General features: G+C 36.4%; 1 protein-coding gene across 1 annotated transcript in view; it reads right to left on the reverse strand.

Moving 5' to 3' along the window:
- LOC108978652 (protein crumbs) overlaps positions 1–20,446 on the reverse strand; it is a gene marked incomplete in the record, with an annotated part of 54,763 nt that overhangs the window by 13,337 nt on the left and 20,980 nt on the right. The window contains 3 exon segments of the mRNA XM_018949029.1: positions 3,931–4,917; positions 5,004–5,228; positions 5,324–5,467. Coding sequence (XP_018804574.1) covers positions 3,931–4,917; positions 5,004–5,228; positions 5,324–5,467 — 1,356 coding nt within the window.

A 20,446-nucleotide genomic window follows, 5' to 3' on the forward strand; every position in this document is an offset into this window, starting at 1 on the left:
GCATAACATCGAGTTAGCGATGTCTAGACCAGTAAAGAAGAAGAAAAAATTGTATGTCAAAGGCGTACCTTTGCGTACTCTGCTCTGAAAGGTCAACTGTAGAAAATATCGATAAAATAATGAAAAACTTCCGAGTCTGACTGTTATTTAAGCACGGTTTTTATTGCACAGATGCTGAACTTGGCACAAGAAATAATTGGAAACCATTCGAGTAAGGCTGGCTATAAAAAAGTTCAATGCTTGGGTGCCATACTAACGCTCAGAATAGTGAAACGTTTCCAGTGTGTTCGGTGGGATTGGTAGTGAATCATCTACTACGATCTCTTCTCTACGAACCTCTTAAATAAGTAATCGCCGAGAAGTGGCTTGTTGACAATAGGAGAGTTTTTGGTTTCCGCTATCAAGACAACGTCATCCCATACCCATCGGAAGTGACTTGCCAGCCGCTCCGGAGCTTGTTTAGGTTATCTTCATTGCATCTACCTTATAGCTTGAATCTAATAATCACTAAGTGATTACTATTTGTTTCTGTTTATAAGGAATGATTTTGATGGTGAAAAATTCACATCAATAAAAGTCTGTGGAAATAAATTCTTCCAGATTTTCGCCAGTAGTGACTAATGTTTCTACGAGWGTGGCATCATGTAATCACCTTCAAAAGAGAAACAAGTTATCGACATGTGATATCCCAAATCAGAAAACTCCGACTTTAATTTTGACTAGACTTTAGATTTAAAGATTGAATGAATAAAACGGACTTTTCAGAAAACTACTAAAAATCAATATAGATATCATGGTTAGACTAGAAAAAGGTTCTCCCACTATTGAGGTTGTTTAAAATAAATGCCATAATTTTCGAAAATTATACCTTAAGCCCCAGCAAAAAAAGTAGACAAAGTCGACATAAGATATTTGGAGTTTCAGTAAGCTGTCCGTTCTTTTAATTTCGTTCTGTTATTTTTTTAGAATTAATTAGCGTTGCCAACTAAGCGAACATTTGTTAGTCTCCATGTTCCTTGTTCTACTCAATTTATATATACATAGAACCACCAAGATTTTGGAAATACCTAGCTTTTAATATAAATATACTGATTTAATTCAATCTAAAGCTCTTCGATGTACAATAATATATATCGGTATTATTGAATAAAAATTACAAACATTTTGTGACAAAACTCTCACAGTAAAGCGAGTTTTATTAACAACAGCGTGCCGAACTTCCAAAATTATTCATTACCCAACTGAATACACTATCGAAGTTGGCGGTCTTTACTGCGAACTATAGTTGACTCGGTGACAATTATTAATACTATACACGGTTGCTTCAAACGTCCAAGTGAAGGCATGGGTTTTGTCGCCAGGAAAACTTTGCAGACGATTTTAAGTACGCTCTTATTTGAGCGCGATCTGTCAACCAGATTGTTGACAGCAGCTGCTTAAGTCGATACACTTCAATAGTGCGTTACGACTTTCATAATGAATAAAAATATCTAACAAAGGATTTGTCTTTTATTCTATCTTTTATTTCTAACCATTATGAAAATATTAAAAAAGTTAAGGATATGGTGCTTGAAAATCGTCAGGCAGGTGTTAAAGAGATGRCAAGAGAGCTCGACATCTCTCGTGAGTCCGTTCAAATGATTTTGGTGGCTATTTAGAGTGTACCGACTCGTTCCGATAGAACTAAATTTTTTTCAAAAAGGGTACCGTAAACAGGTCTCTTCGAGTTCGGAACCCACGTTCATGGAAAGCATTTTAAGTGTCAATGAGATATGGACATATGAGTTTGATAAGCAAATCAAAAAATGATCGAAATGGAGCAGAGAAAAACGAGCCGAAACCAAACAAAAAACAAGTAAGGAAGACCTAAGTTCGGGTGTCACCGAACATTTTATACTCTCGTCAAGATATTTAAATTTTTACTCAAGTTACAGCTTGCACGGACGGATAGACAGACATCCTGATTTCAACTCTACTCGTCACCCTGATCACTTTGGTATTGGTAACCATATATCTGACGATATATACTGTTAGTAGCAACTTTATTGCGAGAGTATAAAAATGATGCCGTCAGAATTACATCAAAATATCTGAGAGATTTATCGATATTTTCGGTGAAAAATTAGGTTAGATTAGGTAGGCACTGAGTTCTTCGTGATCGATATCAGGGACCTTGAAAAGTTATAGTCCGATCACGACAATTTTTCCACAAGGGATACCTCAGCTCAAATACCGTATTTGTGTAAAGTTTTATTCCGCTATCATCATTGGTTCCTAATGTATATATTATACAGAGAAGGCATCAGATGGAATTCAAAATAGCGTTATATTGGAAGAAGGCGTGGTTGTGAACCGATTTCACCCATACTTCGTACATGTCATCAGGGTGTTAAGGAAATATTATACACCAAATATCATTGAAATCGGTCGAGTTGTTCCTGAGATATGGTTTTTGGTCTATAAGTGGGCGACGCCACGCCCATTTTCAATTTCTAAAAAACCTGGATGCAGCTTCCTTATGACATTTCTTCCGTAAAATTTACCAAAAAAGTTACTTCCATCCCTAATGCGATTCTTTGCGCCAAATTTCACTTTAATACCTTCATTTATGGCTTAGTTTTGACACTTTATAGGTTTTCGGTTTTCGCCATTTTGTGGGCGGTGGAGTGGGCCGATATTGCCCATCTTCGAACTTAAACAGGCGRTCAATAAGGAGTTCTATTTGGTTTTATATTAATGAGGCGTTGACGTGAGAACATCAGTTGAAAAGGTAAAGAATTATGGAAGAACAATTCATGGATTTTGCAAGCTGATCGCCATCGCAGCATCGTTTAAGCTCCGCATTCATGTGATTTGGTTTTGTGCAAATTTTTCTTGTTCCTCAAATTGAAATTTCAGTCGATAGAAGAGATAAAATAAAATTTGTTGAAGAAACTGAAGACCATCGCAAAAAGACTTATGCAAAGTATCTCGAGGACTGGAAACATTGTGGCATAAGTATATTACATCTGTTGGAGACTATTTTGAAAGCAAAATTCGCTGAAGGCTATCTCAAAAAGTTGCTGAAAGTTTCGACGGCTGGAAAAATCTTAATCGGGGTATTGATGAATAAATAAATATTTTGCGTTTTATTTATAATTTCCAGGAACCTTTTTGACACAATATAAACGATTTTCAAAGTTATATTTCAACAYAATTTTGGATTTTAAAGCGATTGGCATTGACCATCTTGTTTTTATAAAAACACCTGATTGCTAAGTTGGCAGCGGAATTGAATTAAATCAGTATCAAAAATAATAATACATAATATGTAAAAATATTTTTTAAAACCACCAAAGCAGAAAAAATATATGTATAACTTGCCAAATAACCACATCCATTTATACAAATATCAATACAATTTACTTGAAAATACTAAAATATTCTAAAAGCTCAATAACAGTAATGCTTGAAGGAATCTCTAACAGTACTTATATATTTTCACAATATGATTTTTTCTTTTCGTACTTAATTTCAGCTCACAGCGTTTCTTTTTTAACCAATCGGGCGGTATGTAGCGCTTGCGCTTCTCACCCAGGCATTCCCACTGGCTGAGTGCATCATACGATTCGTTGGGCGAGAGGTTAATATCAGAAGAAGCTTGGCATGCCAGAAGGAATATTTAAAATCACTTTTTTTGTTTAAATTTCTTACAAGAAAATGACAGCGTAGAAGCTTARAGTAAGCTATTTAAATAGTTATAATATAAAGAAGCAACCCTTAACCCACTTTAACCATACCGAAAACCCTTACAACTAACTTATTTCATATAAAAATATAATAGTATTTTACTTGCTTAAACTAAACCCACATATTATGCGCACATCGATGAAATGCGTACGAACGAAGGCGTAAAGAAATGCAAATAAACCGCCAACTGGCGAGACTTACCCGTTGTGCCTGGCTTACATATGCACTTCCCGCCAATGCACTCCGAATCGATGGGACACTGCGGACACGGTGGACTCTGTTGACACAGCTCACCGCTATAGCCTGGCGCGCACTGGCAATAGAAGCCGATCGTCTTATTCACGCAGGTACCGCCGTTCAAGCACTGTTGCGTCTTACAGTTCGTGGGCTCCTCGCACGTCTCACCGGCCCAACCATCGGGACACTGACAGATGAACCAACCGTARCGATCGTAACARCGRCCGCCATGTTTACACGGACTGCCCTCGCATTCGTCGATATTCGTTTGACAATTTGGACCCGTGAAACCGGTGTCACGGCAATCACATGTRAAGCCATTCACCAAATCCAAGCAACGTCCGTTATTCAGACAAGGTTGCGAGGCGCAATCATCCACATCATTCTCACAGCGCGCACCCGCATAGCCTTTGGCACATTCGCACTCGACTTTCGTCGAACCCGGCGCTACAATGCAAGCGCCGTTATTTAAACACGGATTCGGTTGGCAGGCGGGATGTACATTGATTTCCGTTTCACAATTCCGTCCGCTATAATTCGTTGTGCATTTGCACTGATAATCGCCGCGTACGTCTTCGGTGCAGTTACCGCTATTCGCGCAGGGATTACGTGCACACGGCGAACCATTATCGATTTGACAGTTCTTACCCGTGTAACGTGGCGTACAACGGCATTCGTAACCATCATTCAACGGTATACACTGACCATGACTCATACACGGATTATTGGAGCAGTAATTATCTTGTCCAAGCATAAGTGTATCRTGATCGCCACACGGACCGGTACTCAACGGACAAGGACCATAAACGACATTCTGCACAGAGCCATTGATGAAGAGCAAGCCGGGTCCATCTTGTAGACAACCGCTAAATGAGTTGCCCAATATTAAAATAGCCGCCTCATTGCCGATATCTTGATTAGTCAGAAATTGGCTGTTATACGTGGAATTCGCTGTAATTAAAGTCGGTAAAGTAATGAAGCTTGTTACATAATAGCCACAAACAATGACATGGTGTTACCGTAATGCATGTACTTACCGAAAACTAACGACGTGCGATCGATGTACAAGTAGAGATTACCATATTCGTACTTGAACTGTAGCGTGTGCCAGTGATTGTCGAGTAAGTGGTAGGGTAGCTTAACATCTAAACGGTTGTTGGGGCCAATCACCGCCGGACCGGCCAGTGAGACTTGCAGAAAATCACTCAGCACAGTGATGACGAAAGAGTTCTTATTATATTGTTGAGCTAAAATTTCACCACCTGTAAGGCGGCGGTTAGCAAAGAGATGTGTCAGTTGTATTAGTTGTTATAAGAGGGAGTCTTTTAGAGCGTGTAATTTTTAAAGTGTTACTCACCGCGACAGGAGCGAAAACTGATGGCGGAATGATCCCAAATTGGCATCGGTGTGAGCAGTCGCAGGTAGGCCGAACCATTGAAATATGCCTCCGTACTTGTAACGCCGGACGAGGCGGCGTGCGCTAACTGAATTAAACCTAGAGCTGCAAAGAAAAGAAATAAAAATTAATTACTTTTATATAATATGTTAAAATTATAGTATTTATAATACAATTGAACGAAACTGTTGTGAACTCTAGCAGTCAAAAAGCATCAGTTGAAACACCAAATCAGAAGAACAGAGACAAGATTGCCACACACAATGGCATACGAGAAATGAGCAGTCAAACTTCATAGTTATTGTAAATAAAGTCTACCGCACTTTCCATTCATGACAACATGAAAAAAAGTATTTTCTTGTCAACCTATCACACCTCACATTGTCTCAGCCAAGCAAACGAGACTTTAGATATCACAGTGGTTTCCTGTAACTATTTAAGAAAACGATTTTGTTTGGTCAGTTTGTGTGTTGGCTATATGCTATAGTGATATGTTGCAATCTGAACAATTGGCTTGGAGACTGCCCCACTGTTTTGAAAAATAATCCATGTCAAAATTCATCAAGATTTCGATTCTTCAGTTTGTCTGGCAGCTACATAAATCCTAAAATAACAGCGTTTCAGAGCGGTTCCAAGCAGCTTCTTGCAGCAAGCTTCAGATTGCTTTCTCAAAAACCAAGTATTGTATTGGCAGAGTACAAAAATATAAACGATTAAAAATTTTATATAACTACAAGCGCTGGTAATATGGGCCCGAGAAACATTAGAATCTTAATATATGGTACTCCAAAGTGTAATACGTAGAATACTAGAGGACCCGGCGAACTCTGGAAACAAATAAACAGGTTTTGTTTGTTACAAATAAAATATTTAGGTATTTTAATGTCTCTTTATTGTTCATGTATTCTAGTGCAGGGGTCGTGCTTTTCAGTTAAGTATCTTGTGATACACGATTTTTTTTATTTATCAGGCGCAAGAACAAACAACGCAGATGCCATATCTAACTGACCATGCAAAAAGCATATTTCAGACTACAAACTTTAAGGGGGTATTCTAGTGTAGAAATCAAATTTTGGGCAGTGTTTTGAATTTTATTAAACAAAAAAAAAAATATTTTTACTATCCATTTTTTTATGGTTTTTTTTTATTGATATCTTAAGAATACAGAAAAAAAAATTTACAAAAAAATATTAAAAATTAAAATAATTACAGGGAGGGAAGAGACAGGTTTAAAAAAAAACAAATGGCGCATCCTGGTGACATTGATCCTGACTCTCCTTTTAGTCTGAAAAAAATATCAAACAAACTTCGTAATCAGTAAGGATGCTGTTATAGTCCCTACCTCAGGGAACACGAAAAAATTTTTTTTTGAAAAATAAAAATAAATTTTTCTGAAAATAAAAATCATTTTTACGCTTTTTTTGAAATTCCTTAATTTTTTTTAATATTAAAAACAAAAATTTTGGCACGATGCTGGTAGGAACGATAAAGGATTATATAAAGAAGGTTCACAAAAATTTTCAAGTAAATCGGTTGCATAGAACTTGAGATAATGCCGGTACCGTGTGGAAAAAAGTAGTTTCGAGAAAAACGCGTTTAAAAAGTGAGTAAAATTTCAAGCAGTCTAAGTCATCCCAGCGCACTAAGGTACTGCGTCACTAAAGTATCTGTAGCTCTTAAAATAATTTTAATTTTAAAAATCCTTTAGAGGATATGTTCTTAAGAGTCTAAACTTTAAATATATGAAAAAAAATCCAATTTTTCAAAATTCTAGAGTAGAATACCCCCTTAAATATGGCTGGATACAGAAAGAAGCTCGATGTGTGAATGCCATACTGGTCATCATAAGAAAACCTCAGGAACAGAACCTCAAAAAATGAATCACAACAAAATAAATCCGTGACTAAAACAATTGGTTACTGGTGATGAAAACTAAGTCACTTATGACAGCGCCAAACGAATAATGGTCTTTAATGGTCTTTACCAATGATAGAATCGGAAATTGAAGTATTTTAACCTCAAACGGCATATCGGTTGGGATCATCGGTATACTCCGAATAAAAACTTCCTCACCGAATTTTCCTTTGAGTATTGTAAAGCATATCACATTGCTTATAGTTTTGTTTGGTTTATGTTTCGAAGCATTATTACTACGAAGCCAACCATTAGGCGAAAATTAGGCGTTGACAAGCCAGGCTCATCCAAGGAGTTTAAATATTCAATTGATTAGTTAGTGGCTTCATCTTGATTCAATACTTACCAATATGTCCTCATTCTGAACTCGAAGATGAAGTCTTCTACATTCGCATTTTTTGCGGCTAAAATTGCTCGCTCACTCAACAATTCCTTACTTTTGTGGTTAGTAATGATGTTTGTTGATAAATTCATCTTTCGTTGAGAMAAAGTTAGAGAAATTATCGGGAAAATGAAATCAATTCGCTCGATTCATCAACAGGTACTCAACTATTACCGATAGTCAACAATTGCTCAAAAAAAATCTTCAGCAGATTTACCATTAAACAATTCAGTCATTCATTTCACAATTTGACTCTGGCATTCCTAACCTGAAAAATAAACTATAACACATGTCTTCGCTCAAGAGTAAAGCCCTATTATGTATCTCTTTATTCATCTAAAGATCGTCACTTCTGGAGTGGATACAAATTTGATGCAAAATATCTTCAGAAGTCGAATTGTACTGACTTGAAAGGATACAAATTACCCTATATCCGTCCGCTGGTTCTAAGCTACCTCTCCATCAAATTTCAGCTATATCGGGTCTTTATCGGGCCGTTCTTGAGTTATTTGGGAGTTATGGGAGTGTTTATTATCATTCGAAAAAAACATTCTTTAGAATTTATTTTTTGAAGATTCGACGGTCGCCATWGACGGTGAAGAAAAATGGACTGATTATTCCACTGGCCCACAAACCACACCAAACCGTTGTTTATTCTGGATGAAATGTCAGCACTTGAATCTTTTCAGGTTTCTCTTCATCTCAAAAATGCCAATTTCGKATCATCTTRGARCATCGGATCATCTTGGAACTTTTCGAAAGCCCATAGAAGTAAGCGACCTCGCTCGAGAAGGTCAAGCGGCTTTAATTGTTGCACAATCTGTTGTTTGTGCGCTTTCAATTTAAGATATGGATATCTTATCATATCATACGTCAATCCGAATTGCTGCGAATCGACTCTCCACGGTCTTCGTGTCTACTCTCAGTTAYGGCAGCTATATTTTATTCATTGTGTGCTGATCGTGGTCTATTCGRYCGAATATTAACCARTAATGAATGCTGGGTYTCGAGATGGGTGATGGTGTTGCGAATAAGTTGAGCGAATCTCGCCATAAGTTGAGTAAAGCGCGAGAAACATATTCTTCRCAGAACGTGAATTTTCGTAATAAAGTTGAACGACTYATAAACGTTGTTCAGGCGTAAGTCTTTCCATGATGAAATGGCAAAACATACTCAACAAAAATAACMTGACTGGTAATGAATGTAAAAGTCTGCAATTAAATTTATTGTAAAACCATCATTAGACTTAGGGCTTAGTGGAGTCAATATGGGCGTTGTCGGTATGTAATCCAATCTAAACACGATTAACCATTTTGGAAAGTCGTTATTTCTCAAATCGTGCATTYTCTACAATAGAATAATAAACTTCCRACTATATAGTATATCTTGCAGTATAAAGCAACTCTTCAATTCTAAAAGCCTTTTTAAAGYATACTTCTTGAACCCATTCAAGCTATTATTATTTTTATTACAAAATATTATTATTATTGTGAATTTTATTAATAAAAATTATTTTAGAGTGGGCAAAATTCAGTAATATTATAATTATTTTAAAGTGTGTGGCTATCATCTTGTATACTATTTTATAGCAGCTATTCAACCTAACCTAACCTAAACCAACCTTTTAAGTGATGTCATTCGCCTCGCTAAAAAGTTACGAGTATTCTTGTTTTTTTTTTTTTGGAATATAGTATGTGGGTTATTATACCCCTAATTATTTTCCATATCGATGGAGTTAGCCTCTCTACCTTTAGTTTGTTGCTTTTCATTGCTTTTTAGTGAAAAATTAGATGGAATGGGATTTAAGAGAGGCTCCACACATATTGACACAGTGGCACAACCAATGTGCAAATTGTCTTTATATGTATATATGTTCGCAGAAGTGTGTATGTTCATACTCACACAAATGCAGATACATACAGACGCTGCCATTTATTGGAAGCACACATTTTAAGCGACCTATTGAACTAAAAAGGTGATAAATGTTAGAGCGACAGAATGTCACATGAAAATCGCATTTACTAAGAGTGCAAAATAAAATAGTGCATTTGACTGACATACAATACTTACATACTATATATACACATGTACCCACATAGCAAGTGTTAAGCTTACTATATAATATAATAATATATATGAGTGGGTGCGCACTAATGATTTTTTTCCGAAACCGGCCAATTTTCTTTTCTGTGCGCATTATAGGAATTTGTTTATGGTCTAAACACAAAAATTAATTAAAATCGAAAATCTATATTTAACATAGCGGATAATAGAAATGAAACTTCGATATGAGAGTGTGCTAGAGCTTTTTCAGAATAATAATATTTATAAGCATTTTTATTCTTCGAGAAGGTATTTAATCGACTAATTAAGGGCTACACTTAGTGTGAAATAAGAAATAAATAATGCAGTTGCAGACAAAAAAAACAGAGAGATCGAAATGTATGAGTATGAAGGCTTGACAAGCTGCCCGACAGGGGTAGAGCTCGAAAATTCTACGAAAAGATGGGGCGACCAACAGATGGATTCACGACCGGAGCATACTCATGTAGAACCCCCAGCAGTGGTCTGGTGACCGATGCCCAGAACATACTGAAATTATGGAGGGAAAACTTCTTCAGCTTGCTGAATGACAGTGAAAACATAACACCTGGAGATGGTGAACCCGACTCCCCAATTCATGACAATTTAGCAGACGTTCCATTGCACGACCATGAAGAAGTTCGAATAGAAATTACCTGAAAAACAGCAAAGCGGCGAGGGTCGGTCTTCTTTCATCAGCCTCTACCTTCTTTAAATGTGCTCTGCCCAATATACAAAAATGCAGACCGCTTATATTCCAACTACCTTGGGATAAACCTCCACATATAAGGTTCTATCGAGCGTATTGTGTGAAAGATTAAATCCCACCATCAGCAAGCTGATTGGACCTTATCAGAGTGGCTTTAGGCCTGAAAATCAACAACTGCCACGAACCATCTCTTCGTCGATTTCAAAGCTGCTTTTATCAGCGAAAATGAGCTGCTTTTATGCCGCTATATCTGAATTTGGTATTCCCGCAAAACTAATACGTCTATGTAAACTGATATTGAATCTTCTTTAAGAGTGTACAGTTGCTGGCGTATGCCGGTGGTATTGATATCATTGGCCTTAACATCCACGCCGTTAGTTCTGCGCAAATGGCTGTGGTAGTGAACGATGGCAAGACGACATAKCTCCTGCCATCAAAGAAATAGTCGTCGCACTCGCGACTAGGTTTCCACGTCGCTATTGATAGTCATAACTTCGAAGTCGTAGATAATTTCATTTATCTCGAAACCAGCATGAAAACCAAAAACAACGTCAGCCTCGAAATCCAAAGCGGACTGAGTAGAATGATAAGGGGACGTTATGAGTTTTCGAGAGAAGATTTATGAGCCTTTGCGAACTGGCCACGGCGAATATCGCATTCGATGGAACGATGTATATAAGATATACGACKACATTGATATAGTTCAGCGAATTAAAAGACACCTACTACGCTGGCTAAGTTATGTCGTCCAAATGGACGAAAACACTCCAGCTCTGAAAGTATTCGACGCAGTACCCCCCGGGGGAAGTAAAGGAAGAGGAAGGCCTCAAYTCCGTTGGATAGATCAGTAGGAGAAGAACCCGGCTACACTTGGAATCTCCAATTGGCGCCAAACAAGGAAAAGTTTGTATATTCTTAAAATAAACTCTTGAAACTTTAAAATTGATACAGTAGTTTGTTTTTTCCCCCGAAAATTGCCTCCTTTTAACTGCCACTCTAGGCGAGTTACTTTAGATAATAGAACAGATAGATGTAGGGAAGATATTGCGAAATTGTTCCAACACGTCTGGCTTATATAAAAGCTTGGTTATTAACAGCACTCGTTCTTCTCAAATCATGAAGCCCGCACTTGAGAAGAACGACCCAGTCGCTTATTTGTAGACAGTTTGTTTCATTCATAAATTAAATACTTCATAAAAATGATAATAAAAAAACAGTGACCTCGCCTTATTTAAGCTCCCATGCGGTTTGGAATGATGATATTTTATAGATATGAATTCTTCAGTTTTATGTCTCTAATATTAGTCTTCAAATCGCCATTCATTTGAGTGTGACGAAACGAACAAACAATTGTCTTAAACAAAACAGAGCAGGCATAATCAAACGAACTCAGTTTAGCATGATTGAATGAAACAAACRCTCACTTAATATTTTTCAATCATCATTCACTGATCATTCCAAGGTTGAACGTAAAATGATCTATACAAAAAAAAAATGGCTTCTTAAGGGGAGATTTTATATTAGTTGATTAAAATTTGTAGTAAAATAATTGTGTTTCCTTCTTGCGAGCAAAAGAATCAAAATTTTTTTTTTTTAAATTTCGCAAACATCGAAGGAGTAAACATTTGCAAACCGCCGAGAGAATACCTTTCAAGAATCCAAAAAGGTTCATAATACAAGTATTCTACAAAAGGTCTTTAAGAGTGAAACTACTATTTTTATTGAAAAATATAACAAGTTGAAGCTTTTTCTTGAAAAATTTGTTATTTTTATGTATGTGGCTGGATATTCGCTTTAAGTATAATATATTGACCGCTTGCTGCTTTTTTTCTATAGTATTTGTTTGTGTTTTATAGCAGCTCTTTGTTCGATTCGCCAAACTTGCGAGAGTGAAATGGGTGAATGCAGCTTTTATACGGCAAATAATTACATACATATGTATATTAATTATTGAATGTAACGAGAAAATGCGTGATTATGTAATCCACATTGACATATTGAAATTTACATATTACGTAAATTAATTATATAATTAAATAATTATATGCTTGCTTAAAAATTACTATTATTTATTTATAGCAAATTTTTACCCATATTAAATTAATCCTTTTGTGTTTCTACAAAACGCACATGTAACGTAAATAACTGTATATTTTATATTTAGAACTGAATATTTTTCACCAATTGGCAATTAAGAGCCTGAGTATGCAAATGCCATGGGAATTTTTTTGATAAGAATAGAAAGCCGCACAACTGGGCTATAACAGTTTTTTTTTTGCAAAACAACATGAATATGTATGAGTTCCAACTATTTATGCATGAATTAGTTTTATAAGTATAACTATACTGACATTTCTATTTAAACGAAATATTATTTTTTGCACGTACGAAAMTTGAGACTTCTAAATATGAATGYATGTATGTATATGTACATAAGAGTTGCTATAATATGTGCGACTACTTCTGAAAATTAAATTGTATATATTTATACACATATGTATAATGTGTACTTATATACGAATATACTGTATATAAGTTTGGAACATGAAATGTGCTTTCGACGGAAGCAGCAAAGCATTGGCCAAAATGTGAAATTTCATTAACCAAGCAACAGCGACCTGCAAAACTACTATATGTATGTATATAAATAAATACATACAATATATATGTTGTGTACATATATGTATTTATGTGTAAGAAATTAAAAGCAGAAATTAAACACGAAAAAACATTAACTTCGGCTGCACCGAATCTAATATACCCTTCACAGGTGCATTTCTTTCAGTAACTATGTGTTCAGTTTACATGGAAGCTATATGCTATAGTAATCCGATCCGAACAATTTTTTAGATTAAAGATTATATTATTACCTTAAGCAGTAATCCATGTCGAATTTCGTGAAGATACCACTTCAAATGCCAAGTTTTCTATACAAGGACTTGATTCCGATCATTCAGTTTGTATGGCAGCTATATGCTATAGTTAACCGATCTAACCAATTTCTTCGGTGATAACATTGTTGCCTTAGAAAATAATCTGTACCAAATTTCATGAATATATCTTGTCAAATGCCAAAGTTTTCCATACAAGAACTTGATTCCGATCATTCAGTTTGTATGGCAGCCATATGTTATAGTTAACCGATCAGAACAGTTTTTTCGGAGATTATATTGTTGCTTTAGAAAATAATCTGTATCAAATTTCGTGAATATATCTTGTCAAATGCAAAAGTTTTCCATACAAGAACTTTTTTCCGATCGTTCAGTTTGTATGGCAGCTATATGTTATTGTGGTCTGATATCGGCAGTTCCGACAAATGAGCAGCTTCTTGAAAAGAAAATGACGTTCACAAAATTTGAAAACGATATCTTAGAAATTGAGGGACTAGTTCGTATATATACAGACAGACAGACGGAAGGACATGGTTAAATCGATTCAGCTCGACATACTGATTTTTAATATATATACTTTATGGGGTGTCCTACGCTTCCTTCTGGGTGTTACAAACTTCGTGACAAACTTAATATACCCTGTTCAGGGTATAAAAAATAAAGCTGAAGAGATAATCTCCAAATCACGTTCATAAGCTTATTACTTTAATTTCAAATGGAAATGAAGAAAATAAAACCACCGCAAATTAGAACTAAAGAAAGTTTGCAAAATTTTTTTGCGTTTTATATTTTTTTTTTTTTGTTGACAATAAAAACATGTAAATATATTTAAATATATATGTATGTGTTTAGAAAAACGTTTAAATGCTTGCAAACCCAAAACTGGGCCATTTTATCGTGGAAGATATATGTATGATCCAACAACGAGTCGAAAGTATTAAAATTTACTACCGAAATTCGAAGTCAGTTGCCTTAACTTTAAGAACTAGTTTTTCATGAGTTACCATTGTATCCCAAAAAAATTATAGTTTGGTGCGGTTTATGGGCCGATGGGGTCAATGGGCCATACTTCTTCAGATCGGCACGTTACCGTGAATGGGAATCGCTACCGCTCAATAATAAACGAATACTTTGGATGATACGAACTTGGAGAATACGTGGTTTCAACAGGATGGCCCCACAAGCCACATAGCGTATTTCACAATCGATTTATTGRAAACGAAGTTTGTTGAACGTGTTATCTCACAAAATGATCTAGTCAATTGGCCGCCTCGGTCGTGCGATTTGACGCCATTATCCTGTATATCCTGTGGGGTTACGTCAAGCCTATGGTCTATGCCAACAAGCCAGCGACGATTGATGAACTTCGTACGAATATCGAACATGAAATTGCAGCAGTATCGGCCGGTTTATACTTGAAAGTATATTGGGTTCAGAGTCTGGTCATGCAAAAAAATCGAGTTCCTTACATAATGGCATCGAATGTATTTCATAGGACTAAGGAATTTCATTGATATCACAAACCGTTTTTACTTATGTGTGCCTTAATAGTTGAAAGTTGAAATTATGTTAGACTTTTTCGAAAGTGCTTTCAGCAGGCTCCCCCGCTAGAGAATTCTGTAGGATTTGCTGACCGACCGTTGAACATAAGACGGATCCAGACGGACGGACTTCAGAGTGCCGTTAATATTATTATTCTTTCGAAACATTTACCACAGACATTATCAGATTAGAATAAGTCTATTGGCTGCCACGAAGATGCGGTTACAAGCCACTACACGACTTTATTGATGGGTATGATGCTGTAATAACCTTTCAGATCATAGGTCATATGGTTAAAACTTGAAGGATCGCACTTTGCCAGTTTTGAATATGGCCTTTGTGATGCTCCAACTCYTTAAATGAGCGTAACTTAGTTATGGACTTCAGACTGTCACAAACCTAACTCATTGCCCTTGATCAACTCAAAAGGAGGAACTCAAGGTACTTTAACAATAATCTCATGTAGTCAGAAAAATTGAGAAGGAAGTTCTGAGATGAATCAGCTAATAATCTTTCATAAATATTTGACAATAGCGATAGCGACCAATAAGACAGAAGGTTATATGAGGTAATGTTGTATAGCACGGGAATGAAACACAAAAAGACAAGGGATATAATGATATCTTTTAGTTTTTGTGAAGTCAGCGAGGCAACTGACAGAATAAAGTGGAATTCCTTATTTGCGTTGAGGTTATGGACAATATTCGCCTTGGAAGTCAAACTTCGGCTAGACTAACTTGAAGTTAATCCCATATCCATGAGGGGTATGAAAACACATACCGCAAAAAGTGGAGGCATATTACGGAATCTTAATAATGGTGGTTTTTGTAAGAAGGATATTCATTGTGACTTTAACCATGATAGTATCGATAGGTGGAAGCTCGTTTTGCTGCTATATTTAGCAAGATTTTCACGATAGTCAGTTTTACTCACCTACCAGTTTTCGCTTCTATTATCAAATGTTTCTTCTGTGCCGTGTCTACATGTCATTAAGTAAGACAGAAGAATGCAAATTTATAGGTCTGCAATGTCTGTATGCCAGGGCAGGCATATAAGATACACATACAATTTTTAGTAAAACCTGAAAGAAATTGCCAAAAAGACACTAAGCCAACTAGCCAAAATTAACTTTCTTCTGAATTTGTTGTTCAGCTGGTCGCTGAGCTCGGGCACTTGCTGTCCACAACTCTCATCGCCTCTGCCTGCCCTCATGCCACATGTTGAGTTCAGAGTCATATGTGGAGCACTGAAATGTGTGCTAAGTTGTGGATAATGTCGTCGTGGATGAATGGAGCGAACCGTGAAACACGAAGCCTAACCTTTAATCGCAATATCACTACAACAATACTGCAATATATAGAAAGCAATAGTACGTTGAGAGGGACTAACAATGCTGGCGAAATTAACTAACCTCAAACCGCACCAACTGTGGGTGGGTCAGCGCTAAACCGCTGAATGGGCGAACAGCAAGCCATTAGATGTATGTATATAGCGGGTGTGAAAGGTATTTTACTCGCRTGTATAAGTAACGGGGATTTGTTGCACAAAAACGAYGCCGACGACGGCGGGTCAAACAAGTCAACAATAGAAATCCAATGAATGTATCGAAAGTTGTGTGCTCGGCGACCCAACTGCCCTGCCCTGAATTTACAGCAGAGCCCTCTTGTTCATCCGCATGGCTGTCGTCAAAGCCGGCCATTCATTCGCAGCGCCATTATGAGGCCATCGATCAGATTCAGCGTGTTGCCTATTTGTTTGGACGYCGGCCCATGTTGGTGGCGTGTCGTTTGTCGTTCTCTTGGTTCGCTAAGCCGTTCTACAGCTAAATGGACAAGTTAACAATGCTAATGGAGCGCGTATTTTTGRACGGACAAACAAATGTCGGCATATATGCGTGCGTGTGTGTGTGTGTAAATGAATGTATATGGGCCTCTGTTGCAAATCTGTTCATCTAATGGCAACGGAAGCTCATTATGCGGCCACAGCAACACATTCGGTTATTAGAGGTATTTACTAAACGCTCGTCTGCACATTAGACGAACGCATCGTGGTGTTTGTAATGCACTTCGGCTGATGCTTGCAACTAGCATTTCAAAGACATATACGAATATATGCACATATTATATATATGTACGTTCAATWTTTATAATTAACGTTCTAACTTTGGTATAACGGCATAATTAGTGAGAGCCGTATGTAGTTCCTGAGGTATTAAATGCTTTTCGGCTACTTGGTGGCTTTGGCTCGGGCCAAATGATTAATCAAAATTGAAGATCTSTTAAGTTTAATTATAGATGTGGTTACAGAGCTTGCGCTTAGAGTGAGTTGTTAAAAAAACTCATCGCATCATTAGCCTCGTAAGAGTTACCGAAAAAAATTAGAAAATCTACTTCGATATTTAAACTCATACGACCGACTTCGATAACCAGATACTTTGACCGATAGATGCGGTATAAAATGAACCGGAAGTTGGGAAATAATTATGTTAGGTATATGGTGGTCAAGGGAAGTATTCGACCGATTTTACCCATTTTTGGCATAATTTATAGTAGTGATGCTTTTATTTTTTGGACGTAAGATGAAATAACTTGAGATCATTCATACATTGATGTCTGATTACAGTATAAAGCGAAAGAATTAGATGAAATTTRTGAGAAGTAGGCGTGGTTGTCATCCAATTTTGTCCATTTTCACAGTATTTAATAGGAGTKTTTGGGTAGCAGCGCGAGTAAAATTTGATTGAAATAGTTCAAGCTATTCCTGAGATATCGGATTTCACCTAAAGGTGGACGATATTGGAGTGGTGGTGGTTATTATGTGATTTTAATCATTTTCATAGTGTTTAAAGAAATGCTAAAAATACTTCTTATAAGCGAACTGCGTTGAGTTAGCTGCACTGGTTTAGTAGATGTGTACATTTGGCCACCCTGGGACGAGGCCACCATCAAGAATTTCGTTTAAGTGGGCGGTCAGCGCCGCGGACATAGTACGAACTTTACGACGACGCTCGCATATCTGTGACCGGAATTTATATCCTCAAAAGAATTATCAATTATCCAGCATTTCTACCGTAACAAAAATGGCAACATCCAACACTGCGAAAAAAATTAGTAAAATAATTGAATAATATGTTACCGTACCGATCAAGAGCAGTCAGGTTAGGCTAAGTTAAGTTAAAGGGTCGATTCTAAAACAGAASCCACTCGGACAGCTAATAACGCCGGTTCAYATCGATACCTAAATATTGTCCGAAWAGCCTATTAAAAACCGCTTTGAGGTTTAGTTCGCTGCAAATATGACTGCCGAAGTTTTTTACCCGCAATCTTCATAAGCAAATTGGGCGAAAATGCCTAGATATGTCTACCTAATTTCTTCCGAATAACTTTGTCAGTTAGATTCGCATGTATGTTTATTGGACTATGATTAGTAAGTACTATTATGATTGCGGCAAGATGAACCTTAATGAGAAAAAGCAATTATGTAGTTCAGTGGAATTCCTGCGCTMCGCACTAGGCCAAAAGGATCTCATAGTTGCACAGGAGCTAGATGTGAACCAGAGCTTGCTAAGCTCACACGAAGTTCAGAGGTCAAGCACTAGAACAAGATAGTACAACGGCGACCCAACTTGTTGTCAATCTGATGCAATGGGGACAAGGTGTTCTCTCTTAAGATTTCATCGGCTTTGCAGTGATCAGCAATTCCGCTATGACCCAAGCGAGTCAGAGCGCAGCGTATTCGAGCTAGCATAAAAAATCCGTACTTTTTCAGAGGCTCGAAGTGTTTTTATTTGCAGCAAAGACCCTTTCAAACAACTCAAATGTCAAACAACTGATCTATTTCATAATATTATAAAAAAAAAAAAATTATCTGTTTTCGAATACATCCGATGAAATTGTTAACACTGAGAAACTAATATACATCGATTGCCACCCTCCTCATGCAATATAAATTGAAAGACCGGTCTTGAGAGATAATAACACATTTTTTCAAGGAGATGCCGCTGAAGAAAGGCTGTCCTGTTTAGGTTTAACTTATATATCTCATTAAAATAAGTTTATATCATAAAAGTCGAGTTCGTTGAGTACTTGACTACAAAATATACTCAAGATCAAACTTTAGCTGAATTGGGTAATAGTAAATCAAAGTGTCGGCATGTTTCCATTTCTGATTTTCACATTCAACGTTTGACAGATGCGACTACACTTTTTTCCTAGACTGATACAAAATTTGTTTAGGCTACACTTCGATAGTGAGAGGTGCTTGAGAGAGAGAAAACTCTCCCTTCAACCTACCCACAGTCAACTTCGAACTTTTTAGAGGCTGAACTTCCGTAGTCTAAAACTATGATRGAAGGAGAGAAAAATCTGCTCTAATCTTCTCACAGTCAACCTAGTTGGCAAATTTCAGAACTATTTGGACAACTGTTCAAAAAGTCACTGCAGAAAAGTATTTTTTGATTTGTGTTTTTTTCTACTTCAACAACGAGGTAAACCTGTCAAACACCCTTTATAAGTATATATTTATATGAATACATATTTGCTTATTGTAAATAAAATTATCATGACCTACATTTAGTAAAGCAATTGTGATGTGTTTGTAAATGGTCATTATTGATATTTTTAGGCAGGAGAATTCAATAAACAAAAACTMTAAATTTATAATATTTTTTTTTCGAAAATTAATTAATTTTTTTATTTAAACAAATTTCGTATGCATTCCACCTGCCAGTTGTGAGTGCTTCCATTCATGAACATCCCTAAACAAATATAAATGTTGCCTTGATACAAATGTATATATGTATATATATATGAATGAATAGATATATCCATACATATGTATGTTTTGAAGTAAGTTTGTRTGTTTTTTATGTAAATATGTACATATATACTATTTTTAGGTATGACTGTGTGTACTTGGTGGCTAAAACGTGCAGCGCTCCGAGTGCCACTTGCTATGCTAAATTTAAGTTGATTGAAAATAGTAAAGCGCTGCCTACGAGCATTGCATCGCAATTAGCCGTTATAGCGGCGTTTCACTATCGGATTCACAGTTTGGTCATATGCTGACATAATAAACGCACCAAAAAGGGCGAAAGCCGCAGCAAAAAAAGATACCTTTATGAAGTTCAACAACCAAGAAAAAGTTTTTTACTAACAATTTATTTCTTTAAAGGCTAATACGGAGAAGGCAAAATAAAGCAAGTTATATATAGAAGTATAGATAAGTTTGTATATCATTTAAAAAGTGCGTTGCACTTGAAAAAAAAGACTTACTCATATTACAACTTTTGGTAAGCCAAAGACAAAAGAAACCTCTGATAGCATTCGATAAGAATTCGATTATGATATAACTATGCGATAACATTGAGAAACTTAAGACTGAAGTGRAGTACCGCTTATCAGATGTACGTATACATATATATACACATTTTATATATTTACATACATATATATTGTATATATTTATTTTACATTTACCAGCTTTGACGCCGACGGAAGGTCTAGAACAATTAGAATGTTGGGAAAATTATCGAAAGTGGTACACGGGTGCATATATGCAAGGGT

The sequence above is a fragment of the Bactrocera latifrons genome, unplaced genomic scaffold (genome assembly GCF_001853355.1).
Source record: "Bactrocera latifrons isolate USDA-ARS-PBARC rearing strain unplaced genomic scaffold, ASM185335v1 scaffold_125, whole genome shotgun sequence".
Lineage (NCBI taxonomy): Eukaryota > Metazoa > Arthropoda > Insecta > Diptera > Tephritidae > Bactrocera > Bactrocera latifrons.